The 20,839-nt window shown below is 34.2% G+C and overlaps 2 protein-coding genes across 6 annotated transcripts in view; one reads left to right on the top strand and one right to left on the bottom strand.

Moving 5' to 3' along the window:
• LOC123540389 (cholecystokinin receptor type A-like) overlaps positions 1–20,839 on the bottom strand; it is a 50,254-nt gene that overhangs the window by 9,989 nt on the left and 19,426 nt on the right. For 2 of the 5 annotated variants that reach the window (XR_008367877.1, XR_008367878.1), the window contains exon 2: positions 17,735–17,891. The gene's annotated coding sequence lies outside the window, so the exon portion shown is untranslated. Of the gene's footprint in view, positions 1–14,614; positions 14,822–17,734; positions 17,892–20,839 lie in introns of those variants that run through there. The other 3 variants (XR_008367874.1, XM_053527075.1, XR_008367875.1) reach the window with 2 other exon arrangements.
• LOC128549339 (uncharacterized) lies at positions 699–1,160 on the top strand. Its single transcript, XM_053525942.1, has one exon. The coding sequence runs from the start codon at positions 699–701 to the stop codon at positions 1,158–1,160; it is 462 nt and encodes a 153-aa protein (XP_053381917.1).

The following is a 20,839-nucleotide window of genomic DNA, read 5'->3' on the forward strand; positions in this document are numbered from 1 at the left end:
AACCCACTACATGTGTTCCAACAAGTCGGTGAGTCATAAAAATCACTCTGGTACTCTAGTTGTAAGACGGCTATACTACAATATGACAGATGATTAATTTAAGCTCTTTCTATGATACTTTCACTACTTCACGTAATGTTTATTTTAGCTTTTCATACCCAGTGAATATTTTGAAGTTTTGAAACACGGCTAAATGAATATCTCATAACGTACAAACAAAATATAGTCTAAAGTTACGAAATACACCAAGTATTGTACATAATGCTACTTTATTTCAATAAAACGTTTAGAAAGTAAACACCCAATTCTCCACCCTCTCAGATGCCAATGTCAATTTTAGACATTAAAAAACAAAGTAGATAATTGTATTTCTCATTTTTTCCCGATGCAAACTGTGTACTATAGCCATCATTTAATCACAAACGAATACACTTATTATGTGGGAGATCTTTAAGCAATCCGTTTTATACAGGAAACTTTGTCAACAACAAGTAATCACACAATTGGATAAATTATGTCGTTAAGTAAACATTTCGAATCTCGACTTAAGCTAAAAATCATTGTAAAGTTTCGTAAGAGGTGAAGCATCTGAAGAATCATTGTAAAGTGCAAAAGAAATGTTTCATAAGAGGTAAAATCATTGTAAAGTGTAAAGAAATGTTTCACAAGAGGTGAAGCTTCTGAAGAATCATCGTAAAATGCAGAAGAAATGTTTCAAAAGAGGTGAAGCCTCTGAAGATCATTGTAAAGCACAGAAGAAAGGTTTCAAAAGAGGTGAAGCCTCTGAAGATCATTGTAAAGCACAGAAGAAAGGTTTCAAAAGAGATGAAGCTTCTGAAGATCATTGTAAAGCACAGAAGAAAGGTTTCAAAAGAGGTGAAGCTTCTGAAGATCATTGTAAAGCACAGAAGAAAGGTTTCAAAAGAGGTGAAGCCTCTGAAGATCATTGTAAAGCACAGAAGAAAGGTTTCAAAAGAGGCGAAGCCTCTGAAGATCATTGTAAAGCACAGAAGAAAGGTTTCAAAAGAGGCGAAGCCTCTGAAGATCATTGTAAAGCACAGAAGAAAGGTTTCAGAAGAAAGGTTTCAAAAGAGGCGAAGCCTCTGGAGATCATTGTAAAGCACAGAAGAAATGTTTCAAAAGAGGTGAAGCCTTTGTAGAACCATTGTTAAGTGCAAAAGACCCCAGATACCCCTTCTGGCACTGGTTTTGGGAATGAGCGGACGCCTGGTAAGGACCACCAGCATTCCGTCTGCCAGCTGGATGGCTTCTTCACATAAAGAATTTTACAGATCAAACGAGGTGTGAACCCACACCGGTGCATGTTGTGATTTCGTAATGTCTCTTATAGCTTCACATCGAGCTTAGATAGATCTAGATTTATTTATATCTTGAAACAGGAACGTATTGCATTAAAGGCCAAATGCAAATTCGTCTCCTATAGTTCTTAACAAACATAATAAAGGGTAGAAAACATATTTGATAATCTTGACTTAAAGATACCAAAATGCCAATCTTTCACTAAGTATTTTGTTTTTAGATATTTACTTCAAATGTAGAAAATTCTGATCAAATGTATTTCACTTTACTAAAGATACAAAATAACTATGCATGTAGAGTCATATATTTAATTTAATGTCTTGAATTCCATTGTTACAAAACTTCCAACTTTTAGTGGAAATAAATAGGAAATTTGGGTAACTACTTATAAGACGAGTGTGTGAGTTGGGTTTTATGGCGAATCAATTTATTAGACGAATGATGAAATAATTGAAGGTCACATTTCTGATTAGATAACTTGTAACGGATTATGACAAAGTTGATAAACAGTTGATGCATTTCCAATGATTGAAACTTGGCAATATCCACTTCCCCTTTTTTCGAACGGCAAATGTAACAACTTCATACAGCCAATTTATAGATCTTTATCCCCTTCTGACAAAATGTGCAACAAAAATGCCAACAAAAATGTACGACATCATGAAAAATATGTGGAAAATAGTGGTTACAGAGACTGACGTCTAAAATGCTTTAAGTTGTAGGGGTGCAGTCGTCGAACTCGAGCTTTTGAATATTTTGGCACCCTTATTCAAAGTGCATTTATATTAATGTTATAATTATTAAAATCGAATTCCTAAGGAAATCAAAGAATGTGGTCATAAGGAACAGATGCAAATATTTGTCCACCTAGCTCACTTTTGGTCGCCATTCTTGGAGGCATAGTCGAATGAAGCAGCAAAACGACAATAAATGTCTTTTGGCTGCATTTTTCTAAAAACCTTCATTGATGAAGCAGCGGTTTAAAGCCTTAGGGTTATTTAATATGGCAACGTGTTTTAATTACATTTTATATGTGGAAACACACACAAGTTTAAACACATACAGGTTAATGACATGTGTTAGAAATATGACAAAAAGTAAAAAATTCTTAGTTGTAAGAGGGGTACGGGTAGGTTGCAATGTTTATGTATTCTAGATGTAATCTCAAAAGTGTAAATTGATAGTGTCATTTTATGTATATTACTTATTTAGTGTAACTCAATAAACTCTAATTATTTACATATATTATTCGTCATAAAGGTCAAAATAAAATCTGATTATCTGATATTCGTGGGAGAGGTATGTTTATGGATATTGCCGTTTTGAGTAACGCATGTTTGCCCATTTAAAAAACCATTCGATTACACAGGACAAAGTAGACCCTACGTGGTGATGATGATGGCAGCTCTTCAAGAAAGTACTTGAAATAGATTTAAAATTTAAAGTAATAAAGATTTCTAAGTTCTAATTCGATAACCATTTTTTTCGAGACTGCATACGGAATTGAGCATGCAACTTTTGTTTTATGAAAGAATGGGTATTTAACATTTACCATCCACTACAGTCATTACTTTTTTGTACGAATGTCTAGGCAAGACCGGCTAACCTAATTTAAGTATTGTGCCAGCTCAGTATGAGTATTTTCTTCCACTTCGCTTTGCACTGATTATCAATATCAGCAGGACATTGCAGTTTTGAACAATCGGTCAATATTACTTTTATACTGCTTGGATATACTTTCTACATCACTAAATTTTTACTCTGTCTGTTCTAGCAAAATCCTTGTTTGTTAAATCTAACTTCTTACATCAGAATGGATAGACTAAAACCTTGCAAATGAGCTAACATGATAACGGCCCATACCAGACGTTATAAAATGAATTGTGAAAACAGTAAAATTTAAAGTCAGTAGGTCATTCGAGTAGTGGAAATGCATGCAACCGTCCACGCCCTCTAGTCCCGCGTTGAGCAGAACTCAACATTTACACATGCTAAATGTACAAAAATCCGCAGGTGTGTTCATACGGTGGTGCACATGGAACCTTCAATGCTACACTAGTGTGTAACTCCATGAAAAGTGGCGTATGGTCCCAAGTCAATGCTACACTAGTGTGTAACTCCATGAAAAGCGGCGTATGGTCCCAAGTTAAAATAATGGGTATGCCCTAAACGAGAAAACAATAGGCAGAATTACGATGAAATTGACACAGAATGAAGAGAAAAGTAGGTGTCATGTATCTTCTAATAGAGATTTCTCTTGTCATATTTGCTTACTGCAAAATCACATCAAAATCATACTGCTGTGATCTGGTATTACTTCTCATACTAAAATTGACATCCACTTTACCAAATATAACCTCTCCCAGTTTTGATATCAAAATGTCAAAAATACATCAACAATGAAATTTAAACAACAACGAGCTTTTGTGGCCACGCCAAGTGAGAAAATTAGTGTTCAAAAACCTGCATCCAGAATGAGATGTAAACACAAAACATGAGCTTTAATCAAGACCTCAGTGGTCATGCCAGTTGAAATAAACAGTGTTCAAGAACCACTGTCTGCCACGCTGCATGGTTCCTTAAGTATAATGTTATATGGGTAGCATAATTTCTATTATATCTCTTGTATCAAGTGTTTCAGACTTTCTTATGGAGAATGTTGACAATAGATAGGCTGTGGTTAAAAATAATTCATATTAAAAGAATGAAATGAAATCGAAAACAATAAGCAGCAATTCCAGGACTGCAATTGATATTTGACGAATTGTGAAAAATTCAGCACTCGGACTTACATATTTTTGGCCACATGATTAAAAAGTTTGATTAAATCTATATTGTGGAACCTTTTCTTTTCGCGGAAATATCATCAAAAATGTGATTTTTTCACAGAAGCCGTTATGAAAATTGACCGGAGAGCCCATATTTCCAAATCAGTCTATTAGATAAGAAATCACACACACGATCTTAGTATCTTTTTCAGTGGCTGAATTTCATTCAGATACAATGATCCTTTGAAAGGTGTGGTTTAATATAACTTCTATATTGTAGAACAATGATTGTTTTAAACTTTAACAACTACCTTAATCGATGACGGGTCTGGAAACAAAGGTTGTGCTTTCCTTTACATTGACTACCATAAACTTAAGACTCGTAAACACAATAGTTTCAATTAATCTAATATAATGTTCATCACAAAGGCTCCTACACTTCTCTTTAAATATCGAATATAGTCTTTTTTAGTGATCTACACAGTTAATGCCAGCTTTTATTGATTTATTTTCAATATATATCAGATACATAGGTTATAAAGGAACAGGATATAAAGCTTTGTGTTTTCAATACTTAAAAATGTCAAGAAAATACGCGAATAGATTTTAATCGTATTCCTTGTCAGCGGAATCTCAAATTCTTCCCTCGCGGTAATCACCATAGGAAACGTTTTATTTCATAGGAAAGCTACTTATAAATAGCGTACATAAACACCCACTGAATTACTTCGTGATCAAAACTAATTGGACGGAAGTTGCCGAAATCCATAAACTGTGTTCCCATAAGACAACGAATCATAGCATAATGTTTGCTTATTTACGCAACATCTTTAGCGTGTGATTAAAGATATAGTTTTCATATAATGGAAGAATCATAAATCAAATATCTAAATTTGCTTAATGGAAAACTCTTGTTACTCATAATTATGTCGGATAGAAACTTCCAGCGAAACAAACATTTCTTAATTGTTTGGCTGATTGTAATAAAAGTAATACCAGACTGGTGTAGTGTATTTATACAAATTCTGAGAAAATGTTTCCTCTACGTATTTTCCTATTTATAAACAGCAAAGCAGTTCTTTTTCTAGTCACTTACAGTAACTGTTAGTACCCACTTTTATAAAACGTCTTAAAAATAAAAATGTAAGTCTATTATACTTTAGTTTTAGAACTTATACCTTTGATCTACGGAGTTCAATACGTACCATTAATTTAATCAGTTTTTCGACATAAAATGCGGTCGTTTCAACAAAAATGTTACCATAATGTATTTTTCAAATAAAGTTTTTCAACAAAAAACTGGTTTTTACATTAAATCCGCTTACATTTTAAACAGATGTCTATGATATGAAGTTAAGTTTAAAGTAATTTTCCATCAACTATAAATCATAAAAATATTTTAACTATTTTTCGATCTTTTAGTACAGCTTGAATTTTCATTTTATCTTTACTAAATAAGTCAAATGGCGCTTTTTATGATGATTGCAGGTACCCCATCCAGGTATTATTCAGTCATGGGCGTTCATCCAAGAAAAACAAACAACCATTGGTAAACCAAGTGTGTGGCTTCCTAACAAGAAGAATTCGACATCCCAACCGAGGTTTGGAACCTTATGTGAAATAGTTCTTGTATGATAATATTTATAGAGAAGGAATACAGATCAAATAGTCATGACATATTTATTGGCTTATATAACTATGAGGCTCGTGAGTGTTTATGCCTTTTACAGCTATCTGTAAGCAAGTTGTGATGATACAATAAACATAGATATTTATCTTGGCATAATTAATAAAATGTTAAATAACTGAAATACTCTGGTGTTCAACTTAAGTGTTTTTTTTTAAAAAAAAAACCCGCTGCATACGAGTTATACTTCTCAGAAAAAACGGCCTTTTACTTTTTAATGTAATAAACTTCTTAAGGTTTAGGAGTATCTCATCAAAACACAGAAATATTTGATAAACGAACAACATCTTTACCAATATTTTACCTGACCATTACATGTTCTGCCGTACTGTCCCGTACGACGGGTACTTAGAATATTCTGAAAAAGTTGTCCCTCTTTGGAAATGAATGCCATTTGTAAAGAAATAAAAACAAACAATTGCTGAAAACTGTGTTCCACCTATTTATGTGAAATTCAACACTCGTATACGCTATTGCAAATGCATCAAATTGAACATATGTAACAGTTCTTTGAAAATGGTAAGTTTTTAAAGGCGTTTACTGTCCGGAATTGGGGCCCCTTTAGGCAGTCCTTTTCCGGAATTCAATTTTTATATCAGTATACTGACACTTGTTTCCTAGAGTACATGTTTTACATGCTGTCCAATTTTCATTGGAAACAATTCTTTCTTTCTATGATTTGGTGCTAAGCGTTAACGTATACAAATAAACACAATAAACATCCTAGCTAATACCATTTCATCCAGTCGTCAAACAAAACCATTTGTTACATACTGTACTGAACTGTACACATGCTGTAAAGCTAAATTCTGTTACAAGTTATTTTAAAGTGTATTGTTTAAGCATTATTGAAAAGGATAGAATTACTCGATGTAATTTAAAACAAGGTACTTTACATATATCGGAGAATTCAGAGATAGATATTTCAAGATACGTACGATTTATGACATAACATGGGTGGGGGCGAGGGGGGGGGGGGGGGGGATATATAGTTACTTGAAATAATATGAGTTAGTGTCTGCAGCTAAAAAAACACGAAGTTTCATATCTCATATTTTTGTATTTAAAGAAAGAGTTCTTTTAAAACTCTAGCTTTGCCAGAATCGTCCTTCTTGATATGAGGTGACATTTGGCGCTCTATAAAACTTTATAATTGTGTTTCTGTTCAATTATATATAGATAGTTTATAAACATGAAAATGTCTGAAAAACACTTCTAAATTTCTAAACAGAAGCACAGGGCTGATTATAGAATTTATAAAGTAATCGCCTTATATAAAAATAGATGTAATACACATCATCGTATACAGCTAGGGGTACGGAAGAGCGTTAGTGCCAGTTGTATGTTATTTATTAACTCGAAATTTCGAGTTACTAACTATAATAGTTTACGTTGATGTATAGGTCCTGGCCAAGATTAGGTACCTTGTGTATCCATCGGGTAGCCCTACAGGGTCATATGATTAAAATGACTGAGCAGCGTTTTCTCATAAAATATCACTATTTAAACCATGTTTAAGTCTGGAAGGTTTACGACCTAGTTTGGGCCCATATGTCAAGGAAATATAGACATACCCTACATGAACGGAACGTTTAGTAATGAGTCTGATCAAGATTGGGCACCTTGATAGATCTAGATTTTGAGGCGATCTGAGGTCATAGAAGGTGACTGGAAGGTTTTCGACCTAGTTCGAGCCCCTACCACCTGAACATACTATACATGTAAATGAAGGTATATATCCTGGATACAGTTTGAAATCTGGAGTAGCTCTTGAGGCTATGGGGTAGGTCGTACATTGATGTATGGTAGTATATGTTCAAGTCGCTACATGTTGGGTACAGTATATGGATGTGTAGATAGATAATTCCACTTCGAAGAGTCAAAAGTCGTCCATTACTTTTTTGGCCTTTGACAGACGGACGGACGTTCAAATTTTGCAGATAAAAGGGCAAGATACAAAGTCGAAATTTCGTGTTATTAACTCGGGACTTCGAGTTACTTAACTTAATGCTCTTCCGTACAGGGGTAACCTCTTAGAGCAAAACATCTGCATCTACGTTTTCCTGCTTGAGGGAACCGCCACATAGAGTTTTGAAAAAAATTGAATTTGTTTCAATTATATGACCATATTGTATGTTTACGGGGTATAACCACCTGTCTCTACACATATATCAGCATATGATTAATTTGATGTGAGATGTGACGTGAGACGAGATGAGGTTTGTGTTACCCTAAAATAATTATACAACATCACCGAATGTAAAATATAACAGCACGTAGTGAAACATACCTGTCTTAATTATATGACTTGAATTATCAAAATAGAAACAATGATATAAAATCTAGAATTGTATTTATATACTGCAGGCAAAAGAATGAAACAGATATATAAAACAACTTTTACATGTGCATGTTATATTCTTCATATGTTATACCACTGTTAAATGCAAAAAGTCATATTATAATGAGAATAACTTAAATAACTTTTAAACTGATGTAAATATTTACTTCTTGTGAAACAACATTGATTGTGCTATAGAACAGAACAAACACTTATTCACATACCTGTTCGTCGACATCATATCAAAACTCATCTGATTTTTATTTACATACTGATAAATGCTCAAGTGATTATGATAAACTTTAAAACAGACTATGTTTGCAGTTTATTCACTGTAGCTCGAAATAAATGTTGAAAAAAGGGGTTTATATTTGTAAGTCAAATCATATAGATAAACATTCTTGCATAAAACCTTTGTTTTTTGCCGATTTCGACCATGCACAAACAGGGAAAAAACGTGTACAAACAAGGAGATTCTCGTGAGCACGCGCTGTTGGTGAACGTTTTGAATATGCTGTTGCGGGTCCAACGTAAGCAAATTATGGATCCCGAATCAATTTTGGCCAAGGTCGAAAGTTCCAAGATTTATGAAATCTTTTCATCTGCATTTTTATTAAAATATCATTTTTCAACCTAACTTTACTTTAACTTGTAACAAGTGCTACCTCGCTTGATACGCGACTGCATTGACGTTCCTTATTATTGTATTATTACGCGTATTTCACTCAAAGTAAGTTTACACGCCGCGGTTTAATTGCAAACAACTTTTACAAAAATACAGTTTCGTTTTCCAAATTAATTTGAGTCGAGAAAGTTGACATGCTAACTTTAAATCTTACACTAAAACTTTTAAAAAATGTTTGTGTCTACTTTACACATCTATGCAGTCTACTGATGTAGTGATGGTGTGTAATGTAAAGCATAAACATGACGAAGCGTTAAGTTTGAAGGATTTTTCCATAGTTAATGAACATTTGATGAACAGAAGGTATTTATTATATATTTTTCAATTTATTTGTAGATCTAACCAACCATGTTTGAGTTTATAAATCCAATCTAAGTTGATTGTATCGATGCTGGAAAAATTCAAATTTTTGTGTTTATCAAACTATGATCGCGACGGGGTGGGGTGCAAAGCAAAATTTTCTACGTTATAGGTCTAGAGATTTCATTTTAACGATATGAAGAATATAGGTATCGATACCAATTTCTATTAAACGATAATGTTTACATTTAAAAAGCGTAAGGGACAGACTATAAATTTAAACCAAGCAGAATTGTGTTCTGTCGGCACCTCACCTGCAAATTGTGTATCCTGTTGATAAAGACAGGATGCCGTGTATGTCCTATTCTCATAAATTCCGAGCCTCTAAAGCTAAAGTTCCTACCGATATACTGGAAAAAGGGGGAGTCATACTTACTTTACATATATTTAATATTAAAGAAATTACCACATCAAGAATGTCCGTTCGACATGTATAAAATATGCACTGTTTCAGTAGGCCCTAAATGCATTAATAAAACATGTGTCCATTACAACCTGAAACGGCCGACTTCGATCGGCTAATGTCAGCTGAATAGTCTTTTTGTTTTCGATATTTCCAGCACTTTACCAATCCCCAATGATAACGTGATTCCCGCCGAAACGCGAGGACGAGTCTAAGTCATGATAACTGATGAAATAACCATTCATAATGCTTGCACATTACTTGACAAGCAAATATTAGTATTTCTTTCATTTTAAATATCCACTAAGTATATGGCAACATAGCTCAGTTGGGTAAAATGCAGACAATAATTGGGTGTAAGCAGATCGTTTTGTGGGTTCGAATCCTGAGGTTTTTTTTCCAGAATTTTTTGTTGTTTTTCCTATTCGTTTTCGTATTCGTTTTCATTTTTACTTCCGTATTTTTGTTTCTTTCTTTGATGGTTTGTTGTCGAGCACGCTTGCGGTGAGCTGATACGGTCGCCACTTTCGGTATATGTGCGTGCGTGCGTCCGTCCGATTTTGTCCGGATCATAACTTTGACATGCATAGACCAATCTTGTTTATATTTCGCATTAATGTTTAATTCAATGAGAAGGCATGTCATGTCATGTGCAAACCCATGTTCCTATCTCAAAGGTCAAATTGAAGTCTGTCCGGAGCATTTCTCCTTCATACATAGGATTTTGATGTAACTTGGCATGAATGTTCACAATAGTGTCTTGATGTACATTACCATAATGTCTTGTGTGATGATTACAATAAAATATGATTAAACTAATGTTCACAATTATAAGACGGAGTGTCATGCGTAAGAAGCAGGTCCCTAGGTCCAAGGTCAAGGTCACACTTAGAGGTCAAAGGTGCTGGTGGGCTCGACATTCTGCCCGTGGAGATACTTGTATTTGTATATATGTCTTCATATAACACAATAGTATGTTCATTATTTGCATTAATCAATATCATCTTTGTTATATAATAAACTATTCTGATCTGCCATGTCGCCTTTAGATACCTCTCTGTCGTGTTGTCACAGAGCTCATGAAGGAATCTTAATTTTTATGCAAAAGTGAAATAAAAATTAAAAAAATAAATAAATGTCGATGCTGAGTTTCGAACACACACGGCAAAGGATCTGTTGAACATGGACTGTATGCTTTACCACTGAGCTAATTCGTAACTGGTATAAAATCTAGAAATATTTAGATTGTAACATGTTAGGAAAATGTTGAATTCCCTATGTTCCATTTTAATCTATTTATAGTCATGTTTGTAAATATCAAGTTATCGTTGGGGCATAATAGTTGTGTTTTATGCAAGAATAGCGATAACACACGTTTGTTTCGTGAAACAACATCTGCGGAATCCCTCGGGCTACATTGGTGCACTCGCTCTACGGGCTCGTGCACCAACCAATCCCTTGGGATTCTGCAGATGTTGTTACACAAAAAAACAAAAAACGTGCGTTAACCATACAGTCATTAATAGAAAAACATGAATTAAAAAAGAATAATCATTATGACAGTTACCTGATACCTACTTACTAAAGCTACAGCAGAGGTTTGCTATACAAACAAGATTTATCTATCTATTTTAGCATGTTATTACCGTTATTCAATGATTTATGCAGAGAACTAGGCCGTCACTCATTGCTTTTCCAGACATGTTACATATCTATACTGATTTTCTTATCAAAATGTTATCATTTTATTGCGACTTGTTTCAGACATGATCAAAGGATGATTATGTTCGAGAATTCCATAAGAATGTTGGTAATTTATTTAAGCATTTTTTTTTCTTCGTCCTTGTTATACTTTATAATAATATATTGAACTACCATAGCCTGTTCTAACAACATGGATGCTAAATCTATAAGGCGACCCTTTAGAAGTATATAACTCAAACAAACGAAATGCATGATCAAATTATTCAAAATAGATACAATCTTGGGCTTTTGAGACTTAGTTTGATTTTAGGTTAGTATATAATCTATTTTCTATTCCATTTGGAAAGTATGTAACCCATACATTTTGGAAATGTCGTCTGCATTAGATAAAACAAAATTGATCATGTTCCTTTTATGACTATAAAAATACAAATGTCATTTTAATAAAATTTATAAATGTCTAATCCATCTTCAATTTTGAATAAGGTTCCCAGCTTGGAGAAAAATCTTATACTAAAACGTTTTCCAATACATAAATGAGCCGCGCCATGAGAAAACCAATATAGTGGGTTTGCGACCAGCATGGATCCAGACCAGCCTGCGCATCCGCGCAGTCTGGTCAGGATCCATCTGTTCGCTAATGGTTTCTCTAATTGCAATAGGGTTTGAAAGCGAACGGCATGGATCCTGACCAGACTGCGCAGGCTGGTCTTGATCCATGCTGGTCGCAAAGCCACTATGTTGATTTTCTCATGGCACGGCTCAAATTTGTATTTATTGCGTGATAGTTATTTTGGTAGAATTTATACAATTTTACTTACTTATATATCTGAATACATAAAATGTCTTTATTGTTAGTAATAAAGACTTAAGAGAGGAAAATATGTACATATTGTCTAACCATTTTCGGTTTCAATGGAACCAAACATCAGCCATTCGCAAGAACTAAAATCTGCATCACCTTAAATGTCCATATCAAAGGTAAAATCCATTGTACTCAAAAACCAATGATAAACATCAAAAGTTTTAAATGTTTGCTGATTACGATTATATTAACTAATTAAAATTTTGAGTAGAGTCGCATCTAAACTGTTAAACATGGTATAGTGTGAATTTATACTGTCTTTTAAGAACGTTGGTAGATGTCCCGAGAGCACAGAACACTCCAAACAGAGCCATAGAGCCATGCATCGCACAGTAGGCCACAACAAAACGCAGCTGTGACGGAAAATATAGTAGACGGGTTGCTTAAAAATCCAACAAGTACATCTTAATTATATGCAAAATACAGAAAGGTGGGGTGGTTTGGTAGTGGTATGGGTAGATAAAAGGGTCGGGCCATTTGCGACGGCCATTCTAAAGATAATGATAATCGCAAGCTTCCGTGGAAGTTTAACAAGCAAATAATTCGCGTTTTATAGAGATGACTCAAGAATGACTTCTTTATACCCATGCAAAGTTTTATTGAAAACGGTCGTACTGTTTTGGCGATATTTAGGTTTGTATATTTGGTTCAGTCATATACACTTACCAAAATACATGCAGCTATGAAAAGCGATTAGAGCGTTCACTAAAATACTTTGTTCTTCAGATATACATGCAAGGCAAATATTCAGTGAACTGCATACTTTATATGGGAAGTCTGCAGTATACGAGAAAAAGTGTTTACAGGTGAGTACGTAAATTAAATAATGGTTAGGCAGTCCTGGCAGACCCAAAAGAGCAGTCAAAGAAAATTGCTGCTGTATGACGTCTGATTGATGAAAACGCCAGGAACACGGTGTCCGAGATAACGTGTTTTCTTGGCATGTCAACGGGGAGAACTCATAAGAGTCTTACTAAACACTTTGGTTTAAGAAAGGTCTGTGTCCGATAGATGCCTCACATGTTACCGAGGAGCAAAATGCCAACAGGGTCAAATGTGCGAAAGAATCGCAATGTTACAGGTCCCGACAGGAGATGAGACCATGATATACTTTTATAACCCACGATAGCTGCAAGAAGGTATCCATGGATCGGTAACTGCACAACAAACTAAAAGTTTTGTAATCCATCTTCAACTCAAGTGGTACTATTGTACAAATTTCTACATCGTCAGGAAAGTCAATCATAGAGACAAAGTACCGAAAGTTGTTGAACTAAAATACAAAACATACGTCAAAGGGCTGGTTTTCACGGTCTCCAACTGATCTATGACAATGCTACGGCTCACAAAATAGTTTCTGAGAGAGGAAAAAGTAGTACAAATCAATCATTCAGCTCATTCACCAGATCTGGTCCTGTGACGTTTCCTCTTTTCAAGGCTGAAAACAGATGCTGGCTGGGCGCAAATATTTATCGAATGAAAATCTGGGAGTGGTTTTCAGTTACTTAAGACTATACCAAGTGCAGCTGGGGTGGGGTGGGATGGCTACTCTGTAGCGATCACCTCTGGGATTTTTCGACTGCGGAAGCGCGTGTAAATCAAGAGCGAATACTTCGAAGGTATTAACTAAATTAAAGTCTGTACATAGACTTTGTACCATTTTAGAATGACCCTCGCACGAATGTTCATCTATAAACCACTTAAAATAGTTTATCGTCGTAAAACATGATAAACATCATGGGTGAAACCGCCTAAACAATTTGTGCATGAAGTTTGTAGCAAAGTTCTGTCCTTGATAATGTGAGTTTAAAGAGATGACCAACAACACGCCTTTACATAAAAGCTATATTTAGTGTCAAAAGACCTCTGAAAAATTTAAGAAACAATCTTCCATTAGCACATTAGCACGATAGACGTAGAACCATACAACTTAATATTCAGACGTATAAAAAATGATTAAAGGCTAAGATTCAGAATCGTACAACTCGGTTTTTTGCAGCTTTGCGTGTCAAAGTTAACTCTATGCTCCCTTTGAATATGATGGCAAACACAATTGAAGCATAACAATTCATTGAAATAATAAAATTTCAAACACAAACGAAACTTTTGGAAATAAAATAAAAAACGTCGTCAGCGAATGCATATACATTAAACTGTACAACTAGTATAAATCTGTGACTTTTTTTTAAAGAAAACCGAAAATGAATCTCAACATCCCATTAACTTAGCAAAAACATGCAAGTAAAATTACAGTCTTCAGTGCATAAAACGAGAAATTACGTTGCTGTATAAATATTCTTATTATTACGAGTAGCTATCAAGTTATTAAGTTTTACTCATTAATTGTATGAAATAATATGGGGAAACAAGTATACAATAAAATTGTACGTGCAAGTTGAGTTAAATATATCTGAGATGATACACACAGTATCATGTTTCATTTATTTTACTGTAAAACAATAAAGTTACCAAAAGACTTACATTGTACAAATAGTTATAATCCTGATAGTTATATCCCTTGACTAGATATACCACTGGGCATTAATTAATCTAAAAAGGTGCATGTACAGTGAAACTGAGAAAAAATGTATTTAAGTTTCCTCTTCCATGCTATAAACGATGTTAATATTTCCACTGATACCAAGAAAATGTAAAAAACAACTTTAATGACAATCGTAAACAAGGATGTTGTATGATAAGTACCGGAAATGTTTCTCCATACGTGCAAGTATGTAAATTAGTACAATAACAGTTGTGTCACTACCATTCTCTATTATGATCGTTAATTAAGTACAAAAACAACAATACATTTTCACCAGAAAAGCTGATAAATACCACTGGAATCAAATGTGTATAGAAGATATAATAACACAGTTTTTGCTATAGTATATCTGGAACAATGTTATTCATATACCACCGTCCATCGTTATGTTATCAAAAATTCTGATTTTTCTAAAGCAGGTTGTCAAATAATAAATGATAAAAATACCTTTGGACATTTTAACTATCGATTAAAAGTGTTCTATGCTATATGATATACAGGTATAACTTGACTTATCTGTATTAAAGTATAGCTAAGTAATACTGTTTAAACAAGTCATATTTTAATATGTGAAAAATAGACAGGGAATGTTACTATAACACTAAAGTTCAAAATAAAGCGACTTATGATGTAGATGTATTTTATATAGTTACCTAGCGATTAGATTTATATACAGATGCTGAAACATTTCAATGTTGTCTATTGCGCTTGCAGACATATATCATTCCAACCTACAATGTGTTTTTAGAATAATTCGATATCAACATATTTATATTTTATTGGGAATCTTTTACAGAAATAAACATGATCAAAGGATAGATATTTTCAGCCTTTCTCGTTGTGATGTAAAGTACAATTTGTTTGTGTGTGTTTTCGGGTATAGCGTCTTTTTCAACAGTTTTCAGTCATATAAACGACGGTGCCTACTGCAACAGTGGACACAGTGCTCATATTTATAGTGCTGTCTCACCGGAATATCACGCTGAAGACACGTGACATGACACCCCACCCAGTCACATTATACTGACATCGGGCTGACCAGTCCTAGCACTATCCTCAATGCTGAGCGCTAAGCGAGGAAGCTATTAGTACAAATTTTAACGTCTTTGGGATGAGCGCACACAAGACATCCCGCTCTTAGGAAGCGGAAGATCTGAAAAAAAAAGCTACCTAGGTGGTTAAAAGTACAATTTATTTACGGGTTTTTAGTAAGGAAACTTGATCTCTCATGAGATATAGTGAAATGTGCAATACCTCTAATGCTCCCCTAGTACCGTCTAAAGCGAAATTATTTTATTCAGAAATACTGGAAGGACTCAATAATCAGAAAATATAACGTTAAATCTTTGTAACCTCGTGTCCGCCGTACAGAGGAAAATGGTTGAACTAAAACAACACTGTTACTCCAAGCATCGCCACTCTGGACAATACTATTTTCAAAGCTCACTCGATGAAGTAAAACTACATCTTAAACAGAAACAAAGTAATATCCTCTATAGATTGGCCGAAACCGGATTCCACAGTCGTTTAATAGGTTCTACATAAAATCATGGAAAAAATGAAATGTCAATCCAATCTTAGTAAAACTACTTAGTATATAGTACATCAAAATATGAAAACATTGTTTGTGATTAATCTGAGGAAAGGGTCAAAGTTGGATTAAAGAGGTACAACGCACGTGCACATTTAATCACAAGACGAAGTAGAAGTGATTAAAGATTGCCAAAAGTACATTTTTCATCAGTATAATCAAACAAGCTCATTTATTTGGCTGTTTTCAATACAGTTTTGACATTCACTCATCCTTTACATACGTAAGATATATTGGCTTCAAGACAGATTGTTTGTTGTAAAATGAGAAACGTGATAACAATAAAGACAGACATTTGATTACTGATTTTAAAACCGTTTCTTCAACTTTGCGGATCAATAAGTATATTTCATAGGATGATTTAAAGAATCAAATAGGGTCGTGGATGTGTTACGAATTTTATTGATTGTCTGATATTTATAAACAGGTTCAAATGTTCTTGCCTGTCTACCTAACGGGGAAAGATAAGAATTCCTGGGTAGGATATCACCTTATCTTCTCTCTAGGGAAAAAGGGGAAAAGATAAGCTACACCTAAGTCGTTACGTCATACTAAAACTATTTGTGTGATGGCTAAATTTACTTAGAAGTAGCTATAGCTATCAGTAATGTACATGTTACGTAAATAAAAATAGAGCGAAAGTATTCATGCGTTCATTTATTTCATTTTTTTGCGTAGATAAAATGCTTTTTGAAATACACTTAAAACGATGGGAAAGTAAACCCTTTTGTACGAGGGAAGTAACTGTTTTTTCTGTTAGAGTCTATATTTTTCGTATGTTTTCTCCCGTGAAATTTCGTTTACATCGAGGGCAGATTCATGATTCTGTGAATATTGGTTCCAAAGGGGCTAAAGGTAAAATTGTAGACATTGTAAAGCCACCTGGCACATATCAGATGTACACTGTTCAATCATTAATTAATGGAAATATACACAGGCGAAAGACGAGATGGGTAAGGGTCTCCAGACAAAACCTTTTGACTTTGACTTCAATCAAAATTTTGATAGTGATTTAGAGTCATTCTCCACTAGCGTATTAAATGTATCTTCCGCCTCTGCCGATGGTCCGACTACTTTAGTTAGTTAGAGGCCGGTCTCTACTGGAATTCTTGGCACTGTACATACTGTCAATCAACCTAACATAGCAAGCAAAAGTCTGAATTCAACTAATGTGCCTATAGAGAGTCGGCGTTATGCTGACAATTATTCCAAACAGTCCAGAGTCAGGCAATACTAAATTCCAAAACAGACAGTCATAAGAAGCTACTAGAGAGGTTTTTGGAAAGCAAAGGTGAAAAAGAAAAATGAGAAAAGTTCATGCCTATGTTGCAGAACTGTTTGTAAGATTCCGCAATAATAACGTGCCAGTAACACTCAGAAGTATGCTCAACAGTTTTGAGACATAAATATGGGTGAAGTATTGTTCAGTCTCAAACTGCAGATTCCCTAACAGAAAATAAAATAGTACCATTTCCACGCCACAGCTCGGTTGTCAGACATCATACTCAGTTCTGGATACTCTTTAGCCTAAAAACGCCATTCATTTTGGCAACCAAGGTGCCGGAACAGAACACCAAAACATCTACATCCGGTTGAAATACGATCATGAGCTTCGGCAGGAGTACCTGGAATATTATGAAAGACAGACTAAAACCAGAACCGGGGAAAATGACAAATACTTCAAACTTAACTACATATATGCAGAAAAGTTTCTTTATGTTAAACATTCGAGAAACGGTCCGTCAAACAAACTGGTAAGTGATATTATAAAAAGAATGTGTCGAAACATACAGACTGACAAATGACTAATAAACACAAGCGTACGCAAGCATCTGTGCCAAACATTGCTGCAATGTGTTGTTCCTGGTACGCATGCCATACACGTCTCAGGTATCACATATAAAACTTCCATTTTTCTAACTAATTATATTATTTCATTTATTTTAGTGTAAGAAAGAAATATTTTTCTAAGAGTGAAAACAAGATGCAATACTCAAAATATCGAAAATTCCTGCGACATTTTAATGTTCAACATTCTTGTGCTTGTCTATTGTCTTATTCATATAATGATGACGGTTTGTTTTAAGTTAATTTAATTCACAAATATATTAAACATTACTGCACACCACATTCCGCTCATTGTGCCATTGTGCATCTGTTTTTTTTCTGCCTTATTGTTGCATAAACTCTTCATCAAAACTTAGCTGGTATATGTAGTAATGTCTTCTCATGCAATGAAAAAACAACAACAAAAACACCAGACTTACATGTAAAATATTTATCAAATTAATCAACAAAGCTTTGTGAAGGACACAGAAATAGAAATCTCACAAAATGTGAAAAATAACGCACTGTTGTTTTTCGCTTCACACGGGTCCAGTTTTAATATTTATTTTCCCCTAAACTGCATGTTTCTGAGACTTCTGTTTATCCGCCTTACAAGTTTTTGTGTCTCAAAAGTTACCTGTTTGACCAGTCCCAGTTCACTTTCTATCAAAAGCTGAATGATTAACCAAGTTTACTAAAAAAGCAAATACTAAAATAACAGAACTTAAATCATACTGTTCTGGTTGACAGGCTTAAAGCCCTACCAAAATAAAAGGGCCTGATCAAAAAGGAAAAACGGACAACAATTCTCCCGCCAAAATATGTATATCTGGACAAAAAAATGCAGTATGTTATGAAATAATCAATGCTTTCGAGTGTTCAGTTTGTGTAGGAATTGAATCATGAATGCTCGAGCGGTTAAATAAGTAAGCACCTGAAAGATGGCCGTGGTAAATTATACGATAAACCACAAAAAAAACTCTTTTGTTTTCAATCTCGCACCCTCACATACTCATTAATATAGTCAGTTAGAATTCTGTTAGTAGGATTTTTAAAAACATTTACTTGTACTAAGCATAGCATGATATACAGATTCGTGCAACACATCATAGGTATACACAAGACGAATTCAAATATTAGAATATTGTATCGAAAATTCATGTATGAAGATTGGAGTAATATCAAATATTCATCTAGGAGTCGATTGAAATATTACCTATAAAGGTATAATTTGTGATGTTAAATAATGTCTAAATAACACAAAATTAATACGTCACAGAATTGAAGCATATCTTCGCAGGCCACTTTGCATTCATCTATCACATTTAAAACAGAGATGCAAGCACAGAGGAACCTGTCCGGCTTCTTTAGTGTAGCCTTGTTAAAAGGTAAAGTAAATCAAAGATACTAGGGTCAAAGTAAAGTAATTGCTTCAGACTGTTCACATATAAATACAGCAAACACTTCTTAAATTCACTTTGATTGCATCATTTGATAAAACGAGCAAGTAGTATTACATTTTACTACCTTATACAGGAAAGGAACATTTGCTTAACTAATGAGGTCAAATGATCCTACTGCACTGACCTTGGATATAAAAGTGTACACTTGATATTTAAACCTAGATATATTTCAACTTTAACAGCCTTATCTGAAACAAAAAAAAAATAAAAGAAATAGTACATTCAATTAATTATGCTGACACAAAAAAAACCAGATAGGTCCAAGGGGAAGAACTCCGTTAGGCTTAGACAAAAAGCTTATGGTGTGCCGGAGTACTTTCAATGATTCAAAATGAAAGTTGCACACATTTCATCTAGCTTGCTCTCCAGTTTTGATATGAATATGCGGACAGACATACAAAAGACCGACTGACATTATGTGTCCTAAGTACACCCCAAACTCTGTATGAATGGGTGTAAGTAGCATGTAATGTATTAGTATTTGGCAAATTTTAACCATTTCATAACTAATATTTGAACGTTAATTTTAACACGATCCGCAGCAGTTGTTATATAAACATATAGCGAAATCGCTTATACATGAATCTACGATAAAATATAACTGTTTCATTCCACCCTACGATTGTAACAGGACGGTTAGATTCTACTCTGCTTCCGTTATATGCCGACTAAATACCCGACATTTTCAGTGCTAAGTAGTAATAAAAAGTACATCAAATTTTCTGAAACAAACAGTTTTTATTTTACCGTAAGAAAATGTTTCAGCCCGGTAAGTTTCAACTTCAACATCGGTGCATTTATATCTGGTCGTGTGCAAAGTTTACAATTTCTGCGTTCTAGGCACCACATGTACAAATGTCAAATAAATTCTACTTTGACAGTGAATAAATTATAATTCATGTTCCAATCTTCCAGACTCAAGTGTTTACGCGTTTATATGTCGCAATGTTCTGGCGTGTATGTTTCAGTGCCATCATGTAGGTGACGTGTACTATTTTTAGAAACTTCATATATAAATTTTGAATGAAGTATTTACTTCTGATTTCTATATCCAACCTTAGATGTTATTGAAAATAACATTTTCACAGCAGTAACTACTTAATTCTTTAAATGAAATTTACTGAATATCGGAAAATTCCGTTTCATGCGACGCTTTCCATTCGTGGGGAGGTTTTTATAATAGCAAATGGCCAATCGAATGACGTATCGAGCTAAAATGTAGTGCTGTTAAATGCGAAGAATTTGCGTGGTTAGAATCGAAATAATAAATATGTTCCAATCAT

The sequence above is a fragment of the Mercenaria mercenaria genome, chromosome 16 (genome assembly GCF_021730395.1).
Source record: "Mercenaria mercenaria strain notata chromosome 16, MADL_Memer_1, whole genome shotgun sequence".
Taxonomy (NCBI): domain Eukaryota; kingdom Metazoa; phylum Mollusca; class Bivalvia; order Venerida; family Veneridae; genus Mercenaria; species Mercenaria mercenaria.